The 16524-nt window shown below is 37.7% G+C and overlaps 1 protein-coding gene across 7 annotated transcripts; it reads right to left on the bottom strand.

Annotated features, from left to right (window-relative positions):
* Nucleotides 1-2600: 2600 nt before the first annotated feature.
* Nucleotides 2601-15090, bottom strand: LOC120108989 (plant UBX domain-containing protein 1-like). 7 transcript variants are annotated; one of them, XR_016400296.1, is made up of 11 exons: nt 14884-15090; nt 14035-14137; nt 13705-13773; nt 13369-13442; nt 10897-11026; nt 9374-9478; nt 7819-8036; nt 6000-6065; nt 5858-5913; nt 4987-5095; nt 2601-2628 (listed from the first exon to the last, which is right to left on the bottom strand). XR_016400296.1 is itself a non-coding variant. In XM_088720045.2 (8 exons), exons 1-7 carry the CDS (start codon nt 14902-14904, stop codon nt 7831-7833), a joined length of 708 nt encoding a protein of 235 aa, XP_088576171.1. In that variant the 5' UTR covers nt 14905-15090; the 3' UTR covers nt 5997-6065; nt 7819-7830. The 7 variants fall into 7 exon arrangements, 1 of the variants encoding a protein (XP_088576171.1); XR_016400295.1 differs by lacking the exon at nt 2601-2628 and adding an exon at nt 4154-4504; XR_016400294.1 differs by lacking the exon at nt 2601-2628 and adding an exon at nt 4671-4911.
* Nucleotides 15091-16524: the final 1434 nt, after the last annotated feature.

Below are 16524 nucleotides of genomic sequence, written 5' to 3'. Positions count from 1 at the left end.
TCCTTTTCAACTGATCCCAATGCTAGTTGCACGCCCCTGTGCACACTAACTTCATGGCAGTTGAGACTTGATACCTTTTTTCATTGAACAATTGAGTTTTCTAGGATCTCGAGTTCCCTGGCTCTCACCAAGACTGGATAGAAAAAGCCCCAAGAGGAATTGTTGTGAGATTGGCAATATTAAAAAAGGGCATTTGTGGGCTTTAATGAAAAAAGGGAAACATTTTCATCTAGCAACGACAATTTTAGATTAACTCCACTCGGTAATCTGATGTAGGAGAGAAACCACCCTTTGGTGGTATTTATTTTACCTCCTCTCCTCGTGCAGTAGATGTGTGACCCATCATTTAGTTTGCTCTCTCTCTCATCCTCTTTTTGTACCAAACATAATAATCTGATATGAGATTTATTTTTTCATACCAAATTACTCCCAACCAAACCAACCTTGAGAATACAATTCTTGTCAATTTTTGAGACGATCATTTTGATCTTAAGTTTTTCTTGCATGAGTTCACTTTACTAGTATATTTAAAGTTATTAAGAATTATTCATGCCATGTGCTTGAAAATAAATCTCCAAGGTTCAAACGCAAAACCTCTTTTCATTTCTAAAAAGAAAAACCACTAAGGTTTTTTTGGTTGGAGTATGTCGGGTTATATAATAATCTAACGATGTTTGGAAATCATTTATCCAGAAAAATGATTGCAAAGAAAAATAATTTTTACTATGTCTGGTTGGTAGAAAAATTACTTTCGAAAAAGAGTACTATATTTGGTTGGAGATAATCCTACATAGAAATATGGCCGAATTTTCAAATATGCCCATCAACATAAAATAATTTTTTTTGTAGCAGGATGGCATTGCCACCTCCTATTCAGTTTTTATATGATGACTAGAATCACATAGCCATCTGTATGATGCCATCTACATCTTTAATTTTTTTGCAAATGGTGATGCTTGATCTATTGGAGATGCAACTCATTGGACAAAGTCAAAGCTGCAGATGAGCATGCATGATGGTTGTGTCGATGCATCAACATCTGAATTAGATGGAAGTCCCTGGTCACACCCTGGGTAAAAGTGCAGAACAATCTATACGTAAGTAATAGCAACAGTATTATTTTTGTTTTGCAGCTTAATCCCAAGTGATTGCACAACCAATACAAGCAGAGTGCTCCACTTTCATGACTCTACAAATCCAAACATGAAAACCCATAAATCATAATTACTAAACCTTGTCCCAACTATCAGGATTTGCAAACAAAGGGTCAAAGCAATCTCAGGTTAAGGGTGTAACATATTGACTTTGGTTGCATGGCGGTTAATGTAATCTCAGGTTAAGCTTCAGAGTCAGTAGGGCTCTTATAGCAACAAACTAGACCTAAACCGACGTGAAATTTGGCCTTCCGAGGCCAAATTTAATCCAAATATAGAACGTGGAAGTTGAATCCAACAAGGATAAGGAATTACGGCAAATCAAGACTTCCAGGGAACATAACGGTTTACTAAAGATAAGCTAGTCCCCAAGACTTCCACCGGAGCGATTCCGGCAGTGATTACAACCTTTTCGAGCAAAAATGTGACCGTTAGCGCGCGGGTTCAAGTTTGCGAAAGAATCTCAATCACTGCCTCCCCGTGCCCCATATATACTTGGGACGTCAGTCGTTCCTCCTCACCTGATCCTTCTCCCTCTCTGGCTCAAACCCTCGTGCGATCTTTTGCTCCTCAATCCTCTGATCTTCGTCTGAGAATCTTGGGACTCCAAGAAAGGTTGCTGGGACGACAATGCTGCCGCCGGGCTACTTGTTCAGACCGACCGACGAGGTTCTCCTCATCGCCTACCTCAAGAACAAGCTACTTCAATGGCCTCTTCCCTGCGACGTTATCGTGGAGGGTGACGTCTATGGAAGCCGCCCCCAGGACCTGGCCTGTAATTTTCTTGCGATTCCCCATTGTCTTCTTTCTTGATTTAGGGTTTCTAATCCTTTTTTTGGGTTTTCTTGGTTTCTTTCAGTAGAATATCCCATGGCAAACAAGGACTATGAGTGGTTCTTCTTCACGTCTAACCCTCGGAAGCATTCCGGCGCAAGCGAAACCAGTCGTGCATCTCGGCGCGCAGGCCTGGGACGATGGAAGGCCACGAAAGGCATCAAGAAAGTGCTCGATTCCAAGAATAACACCATTGGGTCGAAGCAGAGTTTCTGTTACATGGAACAGAACTGGGACGGTGGCGAAGACAAAAGTATCTGGTTGATGGAGGAGTTCTCTATGCAAAACCTTGAAGGGAGAGGTAGTGCTGGTGTGACAAGGGACACAAACAAGGTGCATATCATCCTAAATATAACTCTCAATGTTCTTGTTTCTGTATCTTTCTTGATTGTAGGAATGGATGTTCTAACGTTGCATCTTTGGTCCTTTCCTTGCAGCTGGATGACTGGGTCATCTGCAAGATTTACTTGACTCCAAAAGCTCGCAAGGCTCACGATGATTTGAAACAATTTGATAGTGCTACATTGGAACCCGCTGCCAAAAGAAGAAGGATAGAGGTGCCGTACTCTTCTCCATCTTTTCTTCTTCTTCGTCGTCTTCTTCTCCTATTAGACTTTTTGTCTGTCTCCTTTGCTCTTATCTGATACCGGTCAACATACAAGAAAAATCAATAAACATAATTAACAGACGGTGAATTCTCAAACTTCTTGATCAGACAATGCAAAACATAACTCTGACATATGGATAGGGCGTGCCTATAAAATCTTTAATAAATCCTATAACGATACGGAAAATAACATATTATAAGAATCCTCTTATCGTATGCCAGCCATTGGATATGAAAAATCCACAAATACAATTACTGAATCTTGTCCCAGTAGTTATCTGGATTAATTTGCAAACACGACATACCTGGCAGATGAAATTGTGCTGTAACAACTTTTTTCCGATTTTGCTGTGTCTCCTTTGCTGACTCCTTCTTATTTGATATTCTGATACCACAGCCAGAATACACGATGGTGCCACCTGGATTTATTTTCCAGCCAACGGATGCGGAGCTCTTGGATTTCTTCCTCAAGGAGAAGCTCCTCCATCAGCCACTTCCATGTGACATAATCAAAGAAGCCGATGTCTATGGAAACCACCCCAGCAACCTTACTGGTAAACAAATTATATATATATATATATATATATCAACACCATAATCTCTTCTTTTTCTTATTCTCTATCTATATTTGTTGTAATTAAGGTTCCTAACTCGTCATCCTTTTCTTGGGTTCCTTTCTTCAGCTCAAATGGCCATGGCAAATGGAAACTCGGAGTGGTTCTTCTTCACCTGGACCACTCGAAAGCATCCTAACGCAGAAGCCAGCACAAGGGCATCTCGGGTTGCAGGCCAAGGTCGATGGAAATCTGCCCAATCGGTGAAGCCGGTGCTCAACAGCGAGGGCCAGGTCATTGGCTCCAAACAAAACTTCAGCTATATGGAACGCACCCTCTTGGGCAAGGAGGAAAAGAGCATCTGGTTGATGGAAGAGTACTCCATCCAGAACCTTAGAAGATGTGGTGGTGCAGCTATGACGATGGACCGAAATAAGGTATTTGCCATGATTCCATAAATATCACACATCTCTTGTTAATAGTTGAGTTGCTAATGAAATATCTTTCATTATTATATTAACTCTGTGTCTCTCATCCTCTATGGCAGCTGGATGACTGGGTTGTTTGCAAAATTTATCTGAGGCCGAGTGCTCGCAAAGAATTGTGTGCTACAGAAGTTCCTACAATGGAAAGCAGAGAGCTGGAGGTGCAAGAAATATGGTATCAACCTTTTGTAGTACCAATCGAGGATAGCATGATTTCTCAGCCAGCTGGCCATACCCTCCTGCAGATCACTGAAGGATTGGACCAAGAGGTGGAGTTCTGTTCTTGTAAGTCGCATGATAGCTCACTACAATATCCATCTCTTGATGAGCTACAAAAGAATTTTGAATCACCACCGGCTGATAAGATCCTCCAACAATTCGCTGATGCGCTCGATAAAAACTCTAATGCTTTGCAATTGCCGACTTCTGATGAGCTAAAAAAGATTTATCTGAGGCCGAGTGCTCGCAAAGAATTATGTGGTACAGAAGTTTCTACAATGAAAAACAGAGAGCTGGAGGTGCAAGAAATATGGTATCAACCTTTTGTATTACCAATCCAGCAGATCATTGAAGGATTGGACCAAGAGGTGGAGTTTTGTTCCTGTAAGTCACATGATAGCTTACTACAGTATCCATTTCCTGATGAGCTACAAGAGAATTTTAAATCACTACCAGCTGATAAGATCCTCCAACAATTCGCTGATGCGCCTGATACAAACTCTGATATTCTGCAATTGCCGACTCTTGATGAGCTAGAAAAGATTTTTGAATCACCACTAGCTGATGAGATTCTCCAACAATTCGCTGATGCACCCGATGAAGGCGTTGGTGTTGAGCAACATGACATGATGAGCTTTTCTCCACCTTGTTCTACATAGGTTATGATTTTTTATATCATGAAATATATTTATGATTATTTTGTAGTTGAAAATATTGCCTATTTACGTTGAGTTTGTAATTATTTTTTCCAAGTTTTACATGGCAAGAAATAAACAAATTATGCACTTCACAACCAATATTAAGCATTGCATTGGCAACTAACATAACACAAACCATATTTTATATCCAATCCAGTTACTAGTGCAATCAAGGATGCTAGTGCACCTGGACCTAAAACTAGAGCACGTTGTGGATAGTTGGCCATGCTGAGAATATTCAAGCTAGCCCCCAAAAACAGAATACGAGGCATGTTGGCTCAGCTCAGGCCGAATCACATCTTTGCAAGCTCATAAGTATTCAAGAAATGAAGCTGAGACCAATTGGAAATGATTTTGTCCCTGTCCATTTTAGTTTAATTTGAATAGTTCATTTATGTCAGTCAAAGTAAATCAAGTATCAATGTGAATGCCCACCTGCGACATTAATGTTTCATGTTGCATGCATCTGCCATTCTAATTTGAGTAATGCATCTGCCATGCAAGAAGTTCCTCCTGCCAGCGTGCAGGGGCAGATTGATGCAACCTAGTAGAATTGATGTAAAACAAAGATTAGTTCAATCGCAACACGCCAGCATCACATAGACCCGACAAGCTTGCTGGGTGACTAACCATCAGGAATCATTTAAAGGTAACTAAACATCAAACTGCAGAAAATGTTCAATAGATTCAAGTTATGAACTGCTTATAACAAGGTAAAAGAATTGCGAACAACGAGACAATAAAGAGATTGGTCTTCAATGAGTGCATTCAGCTTGCTTTTAAGGAGAGTTCATATCAAACAAGGGGCCATGAAAAAACAGCCGAATGTAAGGTTTAAAAACAAATCAAGAAAAGGAAAAAAAAAAAACAACGGTACAAGGAGATAGCATAAACAATGAAAATCCTTAAAAATCATCCTTTTCAAATGCTGAGATCCAATATGTGCACATAATCCACACTTATTCTCATTCTCTGACAGGATTTCAAATATTTTTGCTTTATTTTCAACATTTGAACATTTTTTAGCACAATAACTAGTGAAACATGTTAAAAGATTCAGTATCCTTGAGAATCTAGCTTGCATAATATCGGCATAGGAACAAAATGACAAGGAGAAGCATTTTCCACTAGGAACAGATTAAGTCCTAAGACATCTTCTTGTAAAATTACAGTTCATCCATACAACATTAAATGAGTCGTGTTGTAACATTATTCTGAAGCAAGCAACCTGCGAAAGTTCCTCCTGAACTTGTTTAAGTGCAGCACCACCCATGACGGTGAATTTAGATGGAAACTCGTAATATACCTTGATTTTTGTCATCTCTTAATATACATTGCCCTGAAGTACCAATTCTTTGTTACCTATAGAACAAGACAAAATCATTATATTATTTTCTGTGTCATATGATTTTCTTCATTCAAGGAATGCAAAGTTTAACTAACCATACCTTTTGGAACCAACTCTACATCAGTCACAGTTAAATCAATTCCTCGTCACATCCAGGATCACCTCACTGCACAAACACACCCCCAAAAAGTAGCAAAGAAATGGTTACAATGACATCATTGTGAAGCACGCACAATGTGAAAATTTCAACTAAGGATTGTTTACAATATAGCTCATTGACACACCTAATTAAATTACACATTCCATCCATACAACATTAAACAAAACAAAGATATAATGCTGGAGTGAAGCACATCCCATGAAAAATTCTTTGTGAGCTTGCTTACAGTGTAGCACCATGGAAACTAGTACTGTAAATCTTTTTCACAAACTTCCATCTACTCACTCTGCAACAACCCGACTGCCCGCCCCCAGCCCCAGCCCCCATGGAAAAAAAGGAAAGTCTCCATAAAAATCTTTGCATCCATAGTGCTTTAATTATAGCATTAAAGTCCTGCTTTCCTACAATGTAATAGTTTCTGACCTTGTTTTCTTTAAAGGTTCACTCTCATCCAACATCCACATCTCCACTAAACAGGCTTGTATAAATGCTTAGCTCCCAACTATTTTGACCACACATTTCCAATCTCATTGTCACCCATAACTTTAAAAAACAATAAGCTTTATCCTATTTATTAATGGTACACCATTCATACAAATTCCAGCACATCTTCACGACTTCTCACTCCTTTCTTCTCACTTTCAGGAATCTAGACACCCGTCAGTTTATCACTATTGCACTCCTCATAAGGACTTCATTATACTTCACCATAGCAACAAATTAGTTCTACACCACTTCATTCTCTAGAAGTCTAGAATGTTGTCTCAATGATATCCTTAATCACAAGGGCCAGGAAGCATCCCTAGATGATTGATATGGAACTCTACAGGGGATATGATTTCAATTTATGGGTGGATCCCATCAAACTACCCTGATAAGATAAGGCTCCAAAACACCCAATAGTCCATTGGTGAATACCCCCTAGAATTAGCAAAGGGGAAAAAAAGAAGCAGAATATTATTAAATTTTATTAATTGATCAGTCAAACATATTTTACTTGAATGTGGGCATAACCCAATACACAACAACATTTAATGTAGTAGATCTGAAGTATGCGTGGAAAAAAACAAGGGCTGAAATCCAACCCTTGCCTGGAAACACCACAAATAATATCACCAGTGCAATCTCACCACAATTACTGAAACTTGTTCCCTCATTGACACTCTTAATGTTATTGCTATTATATGACTATTATATGTTTTTTCCTTTTCTATTTAAGACATTGGCAGATTCCTTTTCTTCTCTATGCATCTTTTTATTCATCGCATTTCTTAAAAAAAAAAAGGCACCCTAGCGCACAAGGCTCCTAATATTGCAGGGTATGGGTGTGCAAAGAGGCTGTTTCCATTTTTCGAACCCATAAACCCAGATTAGTTTGGAGCAACCTTAACATTGCTCTAAGGCCCAACCCCAATATCATTCCTAAATAATGTAATTTAAGATCCATGCCACCAGGCTCAATATTGTCTCCGTCTAATCAAACTAGACCAAGCAGTGGAGATGCCACTATCCAGTAGATCACAAATTGAATTCCATATAATTGAAGCAGTCTTGTGCATCGTCTTTGGATGAATTGCTACAAAATAATCACATTTTCATGAAGTCTTCATCTTTAATAAAATTTAAAGTATGCTCTTAATGGACTTTAGCAACCAGCATCTTTTTTTCCTGAGAGAAACGAATCCATAGGTTCCCCTCCAATACGGCAAATCTCATTTCATTAAAATAATGAATGAAAAAGGTGAGATCAGATACTTACCCTTTCAATCTTTCACAATTTAAGCCACTTTGGTTTAGCCGGCTTCTTCTCAGGTGGCTGAGGATCAGGTACAGCAGGGGACGTCCCCACTGCTGGAGGTTCTGGTTCAGAAGTGACAGGATCCGCCTTTTCAGAAGTAAAATCCAATCCATTCAAAGACAATATATCATCACGAAGGTAAGGCCCTGTCTTTGCAACTGCACTATTAGACTCTTTATCTGCCATAACAACACATGGCAAATTATCTGATGAACATTTGATGACTATGCATAAGATTCATGGGAAGTACTATATGAAATAAATTATAAAAAGGCAGCAAGATCCTGTCTTAACTTCATAATTACCATTAAAACTGGTATTACTTAAAAATGTGAATATCTAGTTAAAAGAAATGCTCTACGAAGTGTAATAATAGGTCAAATTTATTGATCTTTTTATCTTAGTTGGAGGTAATAAAATTAAGAGTAACAGCAACAACATGAAGCTTTTTATAATTATAATCAGATAAGCTAGTAGAACAAGAAGCATGGTGCCAAGTCAACAACCCAAAACATCATCTAGTTTGGACTTTTTATAGTTAAATGTTAAATAGCCTATTTCGGACAAAGAAGCTAAATATATCTTACATGGGTAAGTGTGATCAAACTGGTAATTACAATCACCTACAAATTTGTATGATTATCAGATTTTAAGGAATTAACGAATGCTATCATCATCTGGTTTGGACTTTCTATAGTTAAATGTTAAGCCTAAGACAAAGAAACTACACATATATTACATGGGTAAGTGTGATCATATGGGTAATTAAAATCACCTACAAAATTTGCATGATTATCAGATTTTGATGCTATCTTAGGAATTCGGGAATAAGGGTAAGCCCTAGTGTAATGGTAAGGTTGCTCCATTGTAACCTGGAAGTCCCGAGTTTGAAACACAGAAATAGCCTCTCTATATGCAGAGGTAAGGCTGCATAAATTTGACCCTCTCCAGACCCCACAATGGCAAGAGCCTTGTGCACTAGGCCGCCCTTTTATCTTGGAATTTTGGAATAAAGTGACAAACATAGAGGTAGGTAATGCAAATAGCTACTAGAGTTAAATGCTTGAAACAATAAGAGTTTCCGATTATTGAAAGAGAGAGAGCGAGTTTATTCTTTACAAGGATATACTTATAGAAGTTTTGACTAACTTGAACCTATATTTTTTGACTATAAAACAAGACATTGAATATAACATATGAAGAAAAGGAGCTTATTTGCACACACAAACCACATACTATTCTAATATGACCAAAGTTCCTTGAATAATACACTACACATTATCACAAGTATATCATAGTGCAAGGCTATAAGCTAAGCAGCTTCCCGAACTATGGCAGGGGTTCAGGTGCTCACAGACCAGTCTGAGGCCACCCAGCTACACCTGCTACACCCAAAGCCTAGTCTCATATATGTAAACAGGAAACCACTTATGCAACAAAGTTTGACAAAATTGGTTGCACTAAAACATAATGGACTGTTGATAATTGATTCACCATTTAAGTAAAAAGAGTAAACCTTTTGGCAGGTCAAAAGAAAAGTAAACTATAGCTCCAGGAGCAAAGCCAGCTGAATAGAAATCCTTTGAAGTGTCTTTGATTCGCTCCTTTGGAGGAGTGGTATCTGCAGAGAGACAAATACAGTGATTTTATGCATGCATAGACATGAATAGTCATTTAATTATCTATGTGAACATGTAAGCATAACCCAACTAGAAGATAAAAATGATCGGATTTCTCTGATTCCAAGTTATTCATGCAGACATCCATTACAATCAATAATTTTTCAAACATAAAATGCATAATTTAAATCATAGTTGAACCACAAATATAACATGACAACTCAGAGACAATCATTTAAAAGTACATCACTATCTATCTTCAAGTTTTGATAAAGTTGTTAACAAGGCTAGCAATCTTGGTACCAGACCTTATACCAGTACCAGCTTGGTACAGAATCAGTGCGCTTGGTATGGGGATTGGTTCAACATACCAGTATGGTAATGGGCTTGTCTTGGCCGGTTCAAGCTATTCATGCATTAGGGATAACCTCCTCTGAGCCCGGCCAACTAACAGTTATAAATCAACAGCCTTTCTAAAATTTTGGTGGCTGTCAACCAAATTGATTTGAACAATGAGCAGGTAAAGAGTACAGAAAAGGAGAAGATGGAAAAGGATTATAAAGAAAGTATAGCTAATTGTGGAGGGGAAAAAATAATTTTTTGTGAAAACAAAGATCTAAGATGATATGCTAAAAAATGTACATAAGACAATTAGTTCTTTATTTAGCATGATAAATGGAAGGAGGATAAGCAGCTACATTAAGAAGTTGGTGGTAGTGGGTATGAAAGTTGATAAAAAGAAAAAGATTTTTCTTTATATTAGTTATTCATGTATCTAGCTTTTCGTAATAGTTGTCAAAGACAAGAACGTAGAACCTGAGAATTTACATTTTAGGTGAATGACTAAAAATGCTTTAGAGGAACTAGAAAATGTATCTTACAAAAAGCAAGTGAATGATTCTGCATGTTTAAAAGGAAAATGAAAAAGATTCAGTAAACCTACTAGACTAACTTCACATTGAAGCTCGTATTGATATTGCTCAACAATCTTTAGTAAGTCATCAACGAATAATCAAAAGTAACAAAAGTTCATGAGGAGGATTCAGTATATTATAAAGAATAACTCGGCATTAATTTTTGAGAAAGAGGCAAAAAAACAGCCATATGGCCCACCATGCGGGCTTCGTTTCAAATTAAGGATTTTAGTTCCTTTATTTTTTTCAATGGATAAATATGAAAAAATCTTATTACATCATATACTTGCAAAGTTCAGTATCTATTTCAAGGGTAATAACCTAAAATTTTATAAATACAAATGAATTTCACTTCAATATGAAAGAGTATTAAAATATCATAAAGAAAATTTTAGTGATTATTCACGAATGAGGAAAAAAAATATACTGACATTGAATATGTCTTCATACAATGACAAATTGTTTTACATTTGTTTATCTATGTAACTAAATCAGATAGTGCTTACATAAATAGAATGGCAGGTCTGGTCGAGCAACAACTTTCATGAGAAGATGCATCAAGCTTTCAATTTTCTCCGATGGCTGAAACTTTGCCTCAAGAATGTAATTATCAGGGAAGCGAACCCTAATTACAGCCTACACAAACATAAATAGAAAGAAAATTAATTTGAAAAATCATAAATTACACATTGGCAAACCAAGTCCACCATCTAGAAGGAAATCTGCCAAATGGTCCAAATTTGCAAATCTGCCTTGCCATTAGCATATGATCTATTTAGTTAATTAACATGGTCTAAAACATAATTATTGGTGCAACATGACTTCTATACAATCCACATCACTAGATAAGTGGGGAAAAAACTATTTAACCAAATTGGTTGTGGTCAGTCCAGCACGAAGAGCTAGCTTTCCAGACTGCTATCCCCTAGATGTTGAACCAACTCGAATCAGTTGTAGGCTAGGCTTAGCTGCTCCAGCAATAGGTGTGCTCAAATGCAGACCTCATCACTGACCCCACAGTGCCTTGTGGCTAAGATCCATCTCCTGGAGCACCAACACCACCACCACCACCAAGACATAGCCCTCCAAATGATTGCTCTAGCAAGATCTTCACCATTTATGCTGGCAATTTTTCAACCAAGAGCCCATCAGAGAGGTTCTCATCACTAGCACTGAAGAAGTAGAGATTTCGGAAGGGTCCTAGACCTAAGATCTTGCTAGTGAGGTTGTTCAATTGGAGCTCCGACCACTGGAGCAAGGAACGCTGTGGAGCATGGTGAGCTCAGGTCGAAGAGGAAGTTGTTATAGAGTTCCTTGAGGGCAGAGGCAAAGGGCAAGGATGGGGATCTCATTGGAGGAGGCATCGTGAGAGAGGATGATGATGGAGACATGGGCGAGACCGGTAGGGAATGGTCGGGGGTGCAAGGCCGGCAAGGCAGTTGCTGGCAAGGTTGAGGGACTCAACGAAAGAGAGGGCCCGAACTGAGGGAGAAAGGGAGTCGGAGTAGCCAGCCAAGTCAAAATCAAGCTCAATCACACAAAGGAGGCCCCCAATGTTGCAAGTGTCGATTGAAGGCTGCTAATGTTGAAGGTGTCATAGTGGAGTCTGCAAGTAAAGCGGGGGCCAAAGGCGGCATCATATTTTCTTATAGCCTATATTGACATCATTAGTAGGGGAAAAACTCTCTAATTATTGAAGGGTAAAATAGTCAAATAGCCACTTACCATTAAGTTTCGAACCATCATTGCATTGAAGTTAAGTAGAACTGCACACAAGTTAACTAGAAGTGCAAATTTGCATGTTTTTCGTCATTTTGTGATATAAATGGAATTTCGAGTTTTCAAGCAACAAACATGCAAATAAGCATTTTTGAGAGGATATATAGAAAAGATACACTTACAAATAGTGGAAAACTTTTCTTGTAAAAAAATTTCTAAAAAGCACAATTTATACGCCTCCATCATTATCAAGTGGAACAAACATATTAGCCCTAGTGATGTCACTTATTTCAATAATCCCCATCTCATAAAATTAATCTACAGAGAGTTGTTTGTTACTGCCATCTAGAAATAGCAAAACTCGATTCTGATGCATTTTTATATGAATCGCAACAAATTTCAAGTTCACATGAGGCATACGAAGGCTGTATGCAAACCTAGTAATTGATTTAGATAGCTTTGCTCCATGCTTCAAAATCATTCAGAAGTCCCGAAGGCATGTAGAGTGGGGGTGATTGTTGCGGTATCTATTGATGCTAAAGACATTGATCTTCCATTCAAAACACTTCCTCTTTAATTGTTCTCCATCTCAAATTATGTTTCTGACAATCTACAATGAGTATGAAGATAGAAAATAAGTAGCTTCATAAATATAAGACATATTCAAGACTTTTGATTCAAATGAATCTTCCTCAGAGTTCACAACTGTTCTGTGATCGTATTCTTAAAATTCATTCTCCTTTTGTTGTTATGTTCTATTAAATCAGTCATCTGTTTCACTTCTCCAATAAGTAGGATTGAGCAACTTCACTAAAAATATTCACCTGGCATTGGCTCCAAAGGTCCCTTTGTTCATTTTCATCCTCATACCGAGCAATTAAAGTTGTTATATAAACTTGATATTCCATATCGAATACTTCAGTCCACCAGCACTTTTCTTAACAAGACTCATTATTCAAGGGCTAAACATCTGAAATCATCTTGAATACAAAGTCTCGATTTCCAGTGCATGATTATGTTGACGAGGATGCCATTTATAAAGCTAGCCCTTTTTATTAATAAGGGTGTATTTATGTTTTAAGAGATACAAAATCCTGGGAAACAAAAGGCACATGCAGAAATGAGCTGGAGAAGCAATATAAATTTCAGGAAAATATGACAAAAGTTAGGCAGTATAAGCTAGTGTTAATTGACAAAGAAAGAAAGAAGAAATATAATTGGGATACTCATCTTTTACAAGTCCTTGTATGGACAAGTACCTTAGTGATCCTTGCCCTGCGGGCTGCTGCCTCTGCTTCCCGCATTTTACGGGTCTTTAGAATTTGGGATTGGGCTGTTCAAAGTTTTTTTTACCATGAACACCATATATTGAAGATGGTAGAACTAAATGAGCAAAAACAAAATTGATTTCCAATATGCAAGCAGTACAGAGATAGTGCTAAAGAGTCCTAAGAAAAATTATGGATTGTAGCATCATGTTCTAATCCATAAAGACAAGCCAAATTCAGTAGATTATGAAAACTTCAAAACTACTGCTTAGAGTAGAAATCTAGCGCCAAATTACAGCCAAAGTAACCTTTCAGTGTCAACATTACCTCGTATTCTGTCTGACATGATTCGATAATAATCTTCAGGAGTAAGATCATAGAAATGGTCCGGTTCCTCTGCACAGACAATCAACAGTTAATATCATGCACACAATGTAAAGGTGCAATTCTTAAAATTGTTAATAATATGATATCCCTTATAATAAAATGAAAAACAGTTGAAAACATATTCCCACAGACATGATGCAAAAACAATTCACCGGCTCCAAAATGCACAAGATAGTTTTGATTCTTTCAAATCAGATATGACTCTACCTGGGGAAAAACTGGAACAGACACTATACAAGGTTTGAATATGATACTAAAAAAGGTAGATACCACTTGAAGAAGCAGATATTTCTTTCGATGCTGCAGAATTTGCTGAGTTTGTGAATATGCGTATCTCATGACCAAGTTCTTCTGCCACAGCCAAAAGTTTGGCCTGAAAGCAATCCAATAGGAAGTTACAATCATTAGATATTCTCAAAGAATCAAGGAACCATGAGTAATTACACCAATGCACAGACATCACAATAAACATTCAAAATATAAATGCAAATCTGACAGAGGTTTACCAATGAAAGTTAAAAGTGACATAAGATGCCCTGTTTGCATTTGAGAATTATCAAATTAACACTCCTAAGAGCAACACACGGTTTAAAACTTCTGAGTCACGTGGAGGCTCAAATGTATATGGAAGTAAAAAAAATGATTTTATTGACTGGGCAAGAAAAACTGGACGGGGCCAAACATGCCACCAAGAAAATGAACAGAGATCCTTGCTTGCATCCACCAAGATATCATCAAGTTCTCTATGCAGGGGTTATTTGTTATCATAAACTAGCAGCAGCAGCAGACTATGGGCTCAATTTGATTGCTCAGCCCACCTTCCTTCTAACATGAATATCTCAGCCAGAAACTAAGTTAAAATCAAATAATGTCTATCCAGAAAGTAAGCAAAAATACCCTAAAGATTCCCATCAATCTGTCGATTCTTCTAGATTTTAGCAGCAGCACAACCGTAGCTCGTTTCTCTACCCTATAACTCATAAATACAAGTGAAGAACGCGTGATTTCAAAGCCAAACTCAGAAAAACGTCGAAGTAGAATCTAGAAAACAAATAGATCGATCTCAAGGTTCAAGAAAGAACGATTGATTCGAGAGAGATGAAGAAGGGGAGAGAAGACCTTGGCTTGCTCTGCCTCCATGGATCGATCTCAGGAGATTCTTCTCGGTTAAAGGGGATCGAAGGTCCGGGGGTTCCCTGGTTTAAAAGAAGTAGAATGGTTTCTTGGCATAATCCGCGACGGCACGAGACTTAAAGTAATGATAAAAACCAGGGGAGCCCTCATAGTTTCAGGGATGCTTTCCAACAAAGTTACGGGTCACGGGCCAGGCTGAGGTCGGCATCCATACTCAAGTTATAGGGATGATAGATCCAAACCCGGATCTAAACCAAATTAAAATTCTATTCCCATTTTTAACACTTAAATATATATATATTTTGTAAATATGATTTGTTACATATTTTATTTTTTTGAAAACCATTATTTGTATACATGCATCCTTCAAATCTCTCTTGTTTTGCATGAACACCCTTGTTTTGGTCAATGCTTAAAGCCATCTTTATGACCATCACATGCCCATGGCCGCCATGTTACTGAATATTGATGCCATCGACTCAACAATCCGGTCTTCATACGCTTCTGATGAAGATGTGTTGATGGGTGCCAATAGTGCTTAACATTTTTCCATAGTGAGGAAGAAAAAGGAAAGAATGGATTTTGGAGAAGAGAAAAGAAAAGAGAAGAGATGTTGGAAGAAAGAGGAAGAACTAGGGCTTGGATAACTACTGCTAGTCCAGCTAACAAGCACCGAGCAATGCCATCCATTTGGTACCAAATTGGCATGAAAATAGGCCCAAATGATGAGCTCAAAACCATTTTCTCAATTTTTTTCCTTTTTTCGTTGTCTTAAAAAATATAACTCTAATATAACCTCATTAAGCTTGGTAACTAAGATTCAACAAGGCCTAAGATGTTGTTATTTACCAAATTTGATCCTAAAAGGCTCAATTCCAAGGTTGGAAATGGGGAAGCAATGGAGAGGAACGATAAAGGTGGCTCGACTATAGCTTAAAGCTCCAAGGTGTCCTCAGAGGTATGATGACATCTTCGAGATCAATGATGAATTAATTACACGAGAAACTTGATGTGCGTAAGCCACTTTCAAACTAGAGCCCTATACTGAAGGGTAGGGAAGGGGTGTGTGTGTGTGTGTGTGTGTGTGTGTGTGTGAGAGAGAGAGAGAGAGAGAGAGAGAGAGGTATATTATTCTCTATGATCATTAGACTCTCAAACCTTATAATGGCTCATAGTCCGATCACAATAAGGATTGCCAAATAGATTGCTAACTTTAAGTCTATCTTCCTTCGGGGGTGTATGGAGCCAAGCGACCTACTTGGACAACAATAAAGAAGGATTAATTTATATCGTTTGTTGATTAGGTTTAACAAGATAAGATCTAAAACATGTTTTTTGCTAATTTGCTCTTACTTTGCACTACCGTAATATTTCAAAACATATAGTTTGACTAAACTTATGCAAAAGTTATCAGTCACACTTTGGGGCAAATTGACTGAGGATTTTAATAAAAATATTATTTATAAGAAGAAAAAATTTAGTTATAATCATTTTTGTTAGCATGATCATTAACACATATAGATGCAATTTTCTTCTATTATTTCCAAAAAAATTATTTATCCTACATATTTACTTTCTTACAAAATGCAATCTTTTTAAAAAATTTAGGGAAACCATGTTTATCTA

The sequence above is a fragment of the Phoenix dactylifera genome, chromosome 4, assembly GCF_051530095.1.
Source record: "Phoenix dactylifera cultivar Ajwa chromosome 4, Ajwa_hap1_PhDact_Kaust_v1.1, whole genome shotgun sequence".
Taxonomy (NCBI): Eukaryota; Viridiplantae; Streptophyta; class Magnoliopsida; order Arecales; family Arecaceae; genus Phoenix; species Phoenix dactylifera.
The sequence above is the reverse complement of the archived record's forward strand: the minus strand, read 5'-3'. Positions and strand labels throughout refer to the sequence as shown.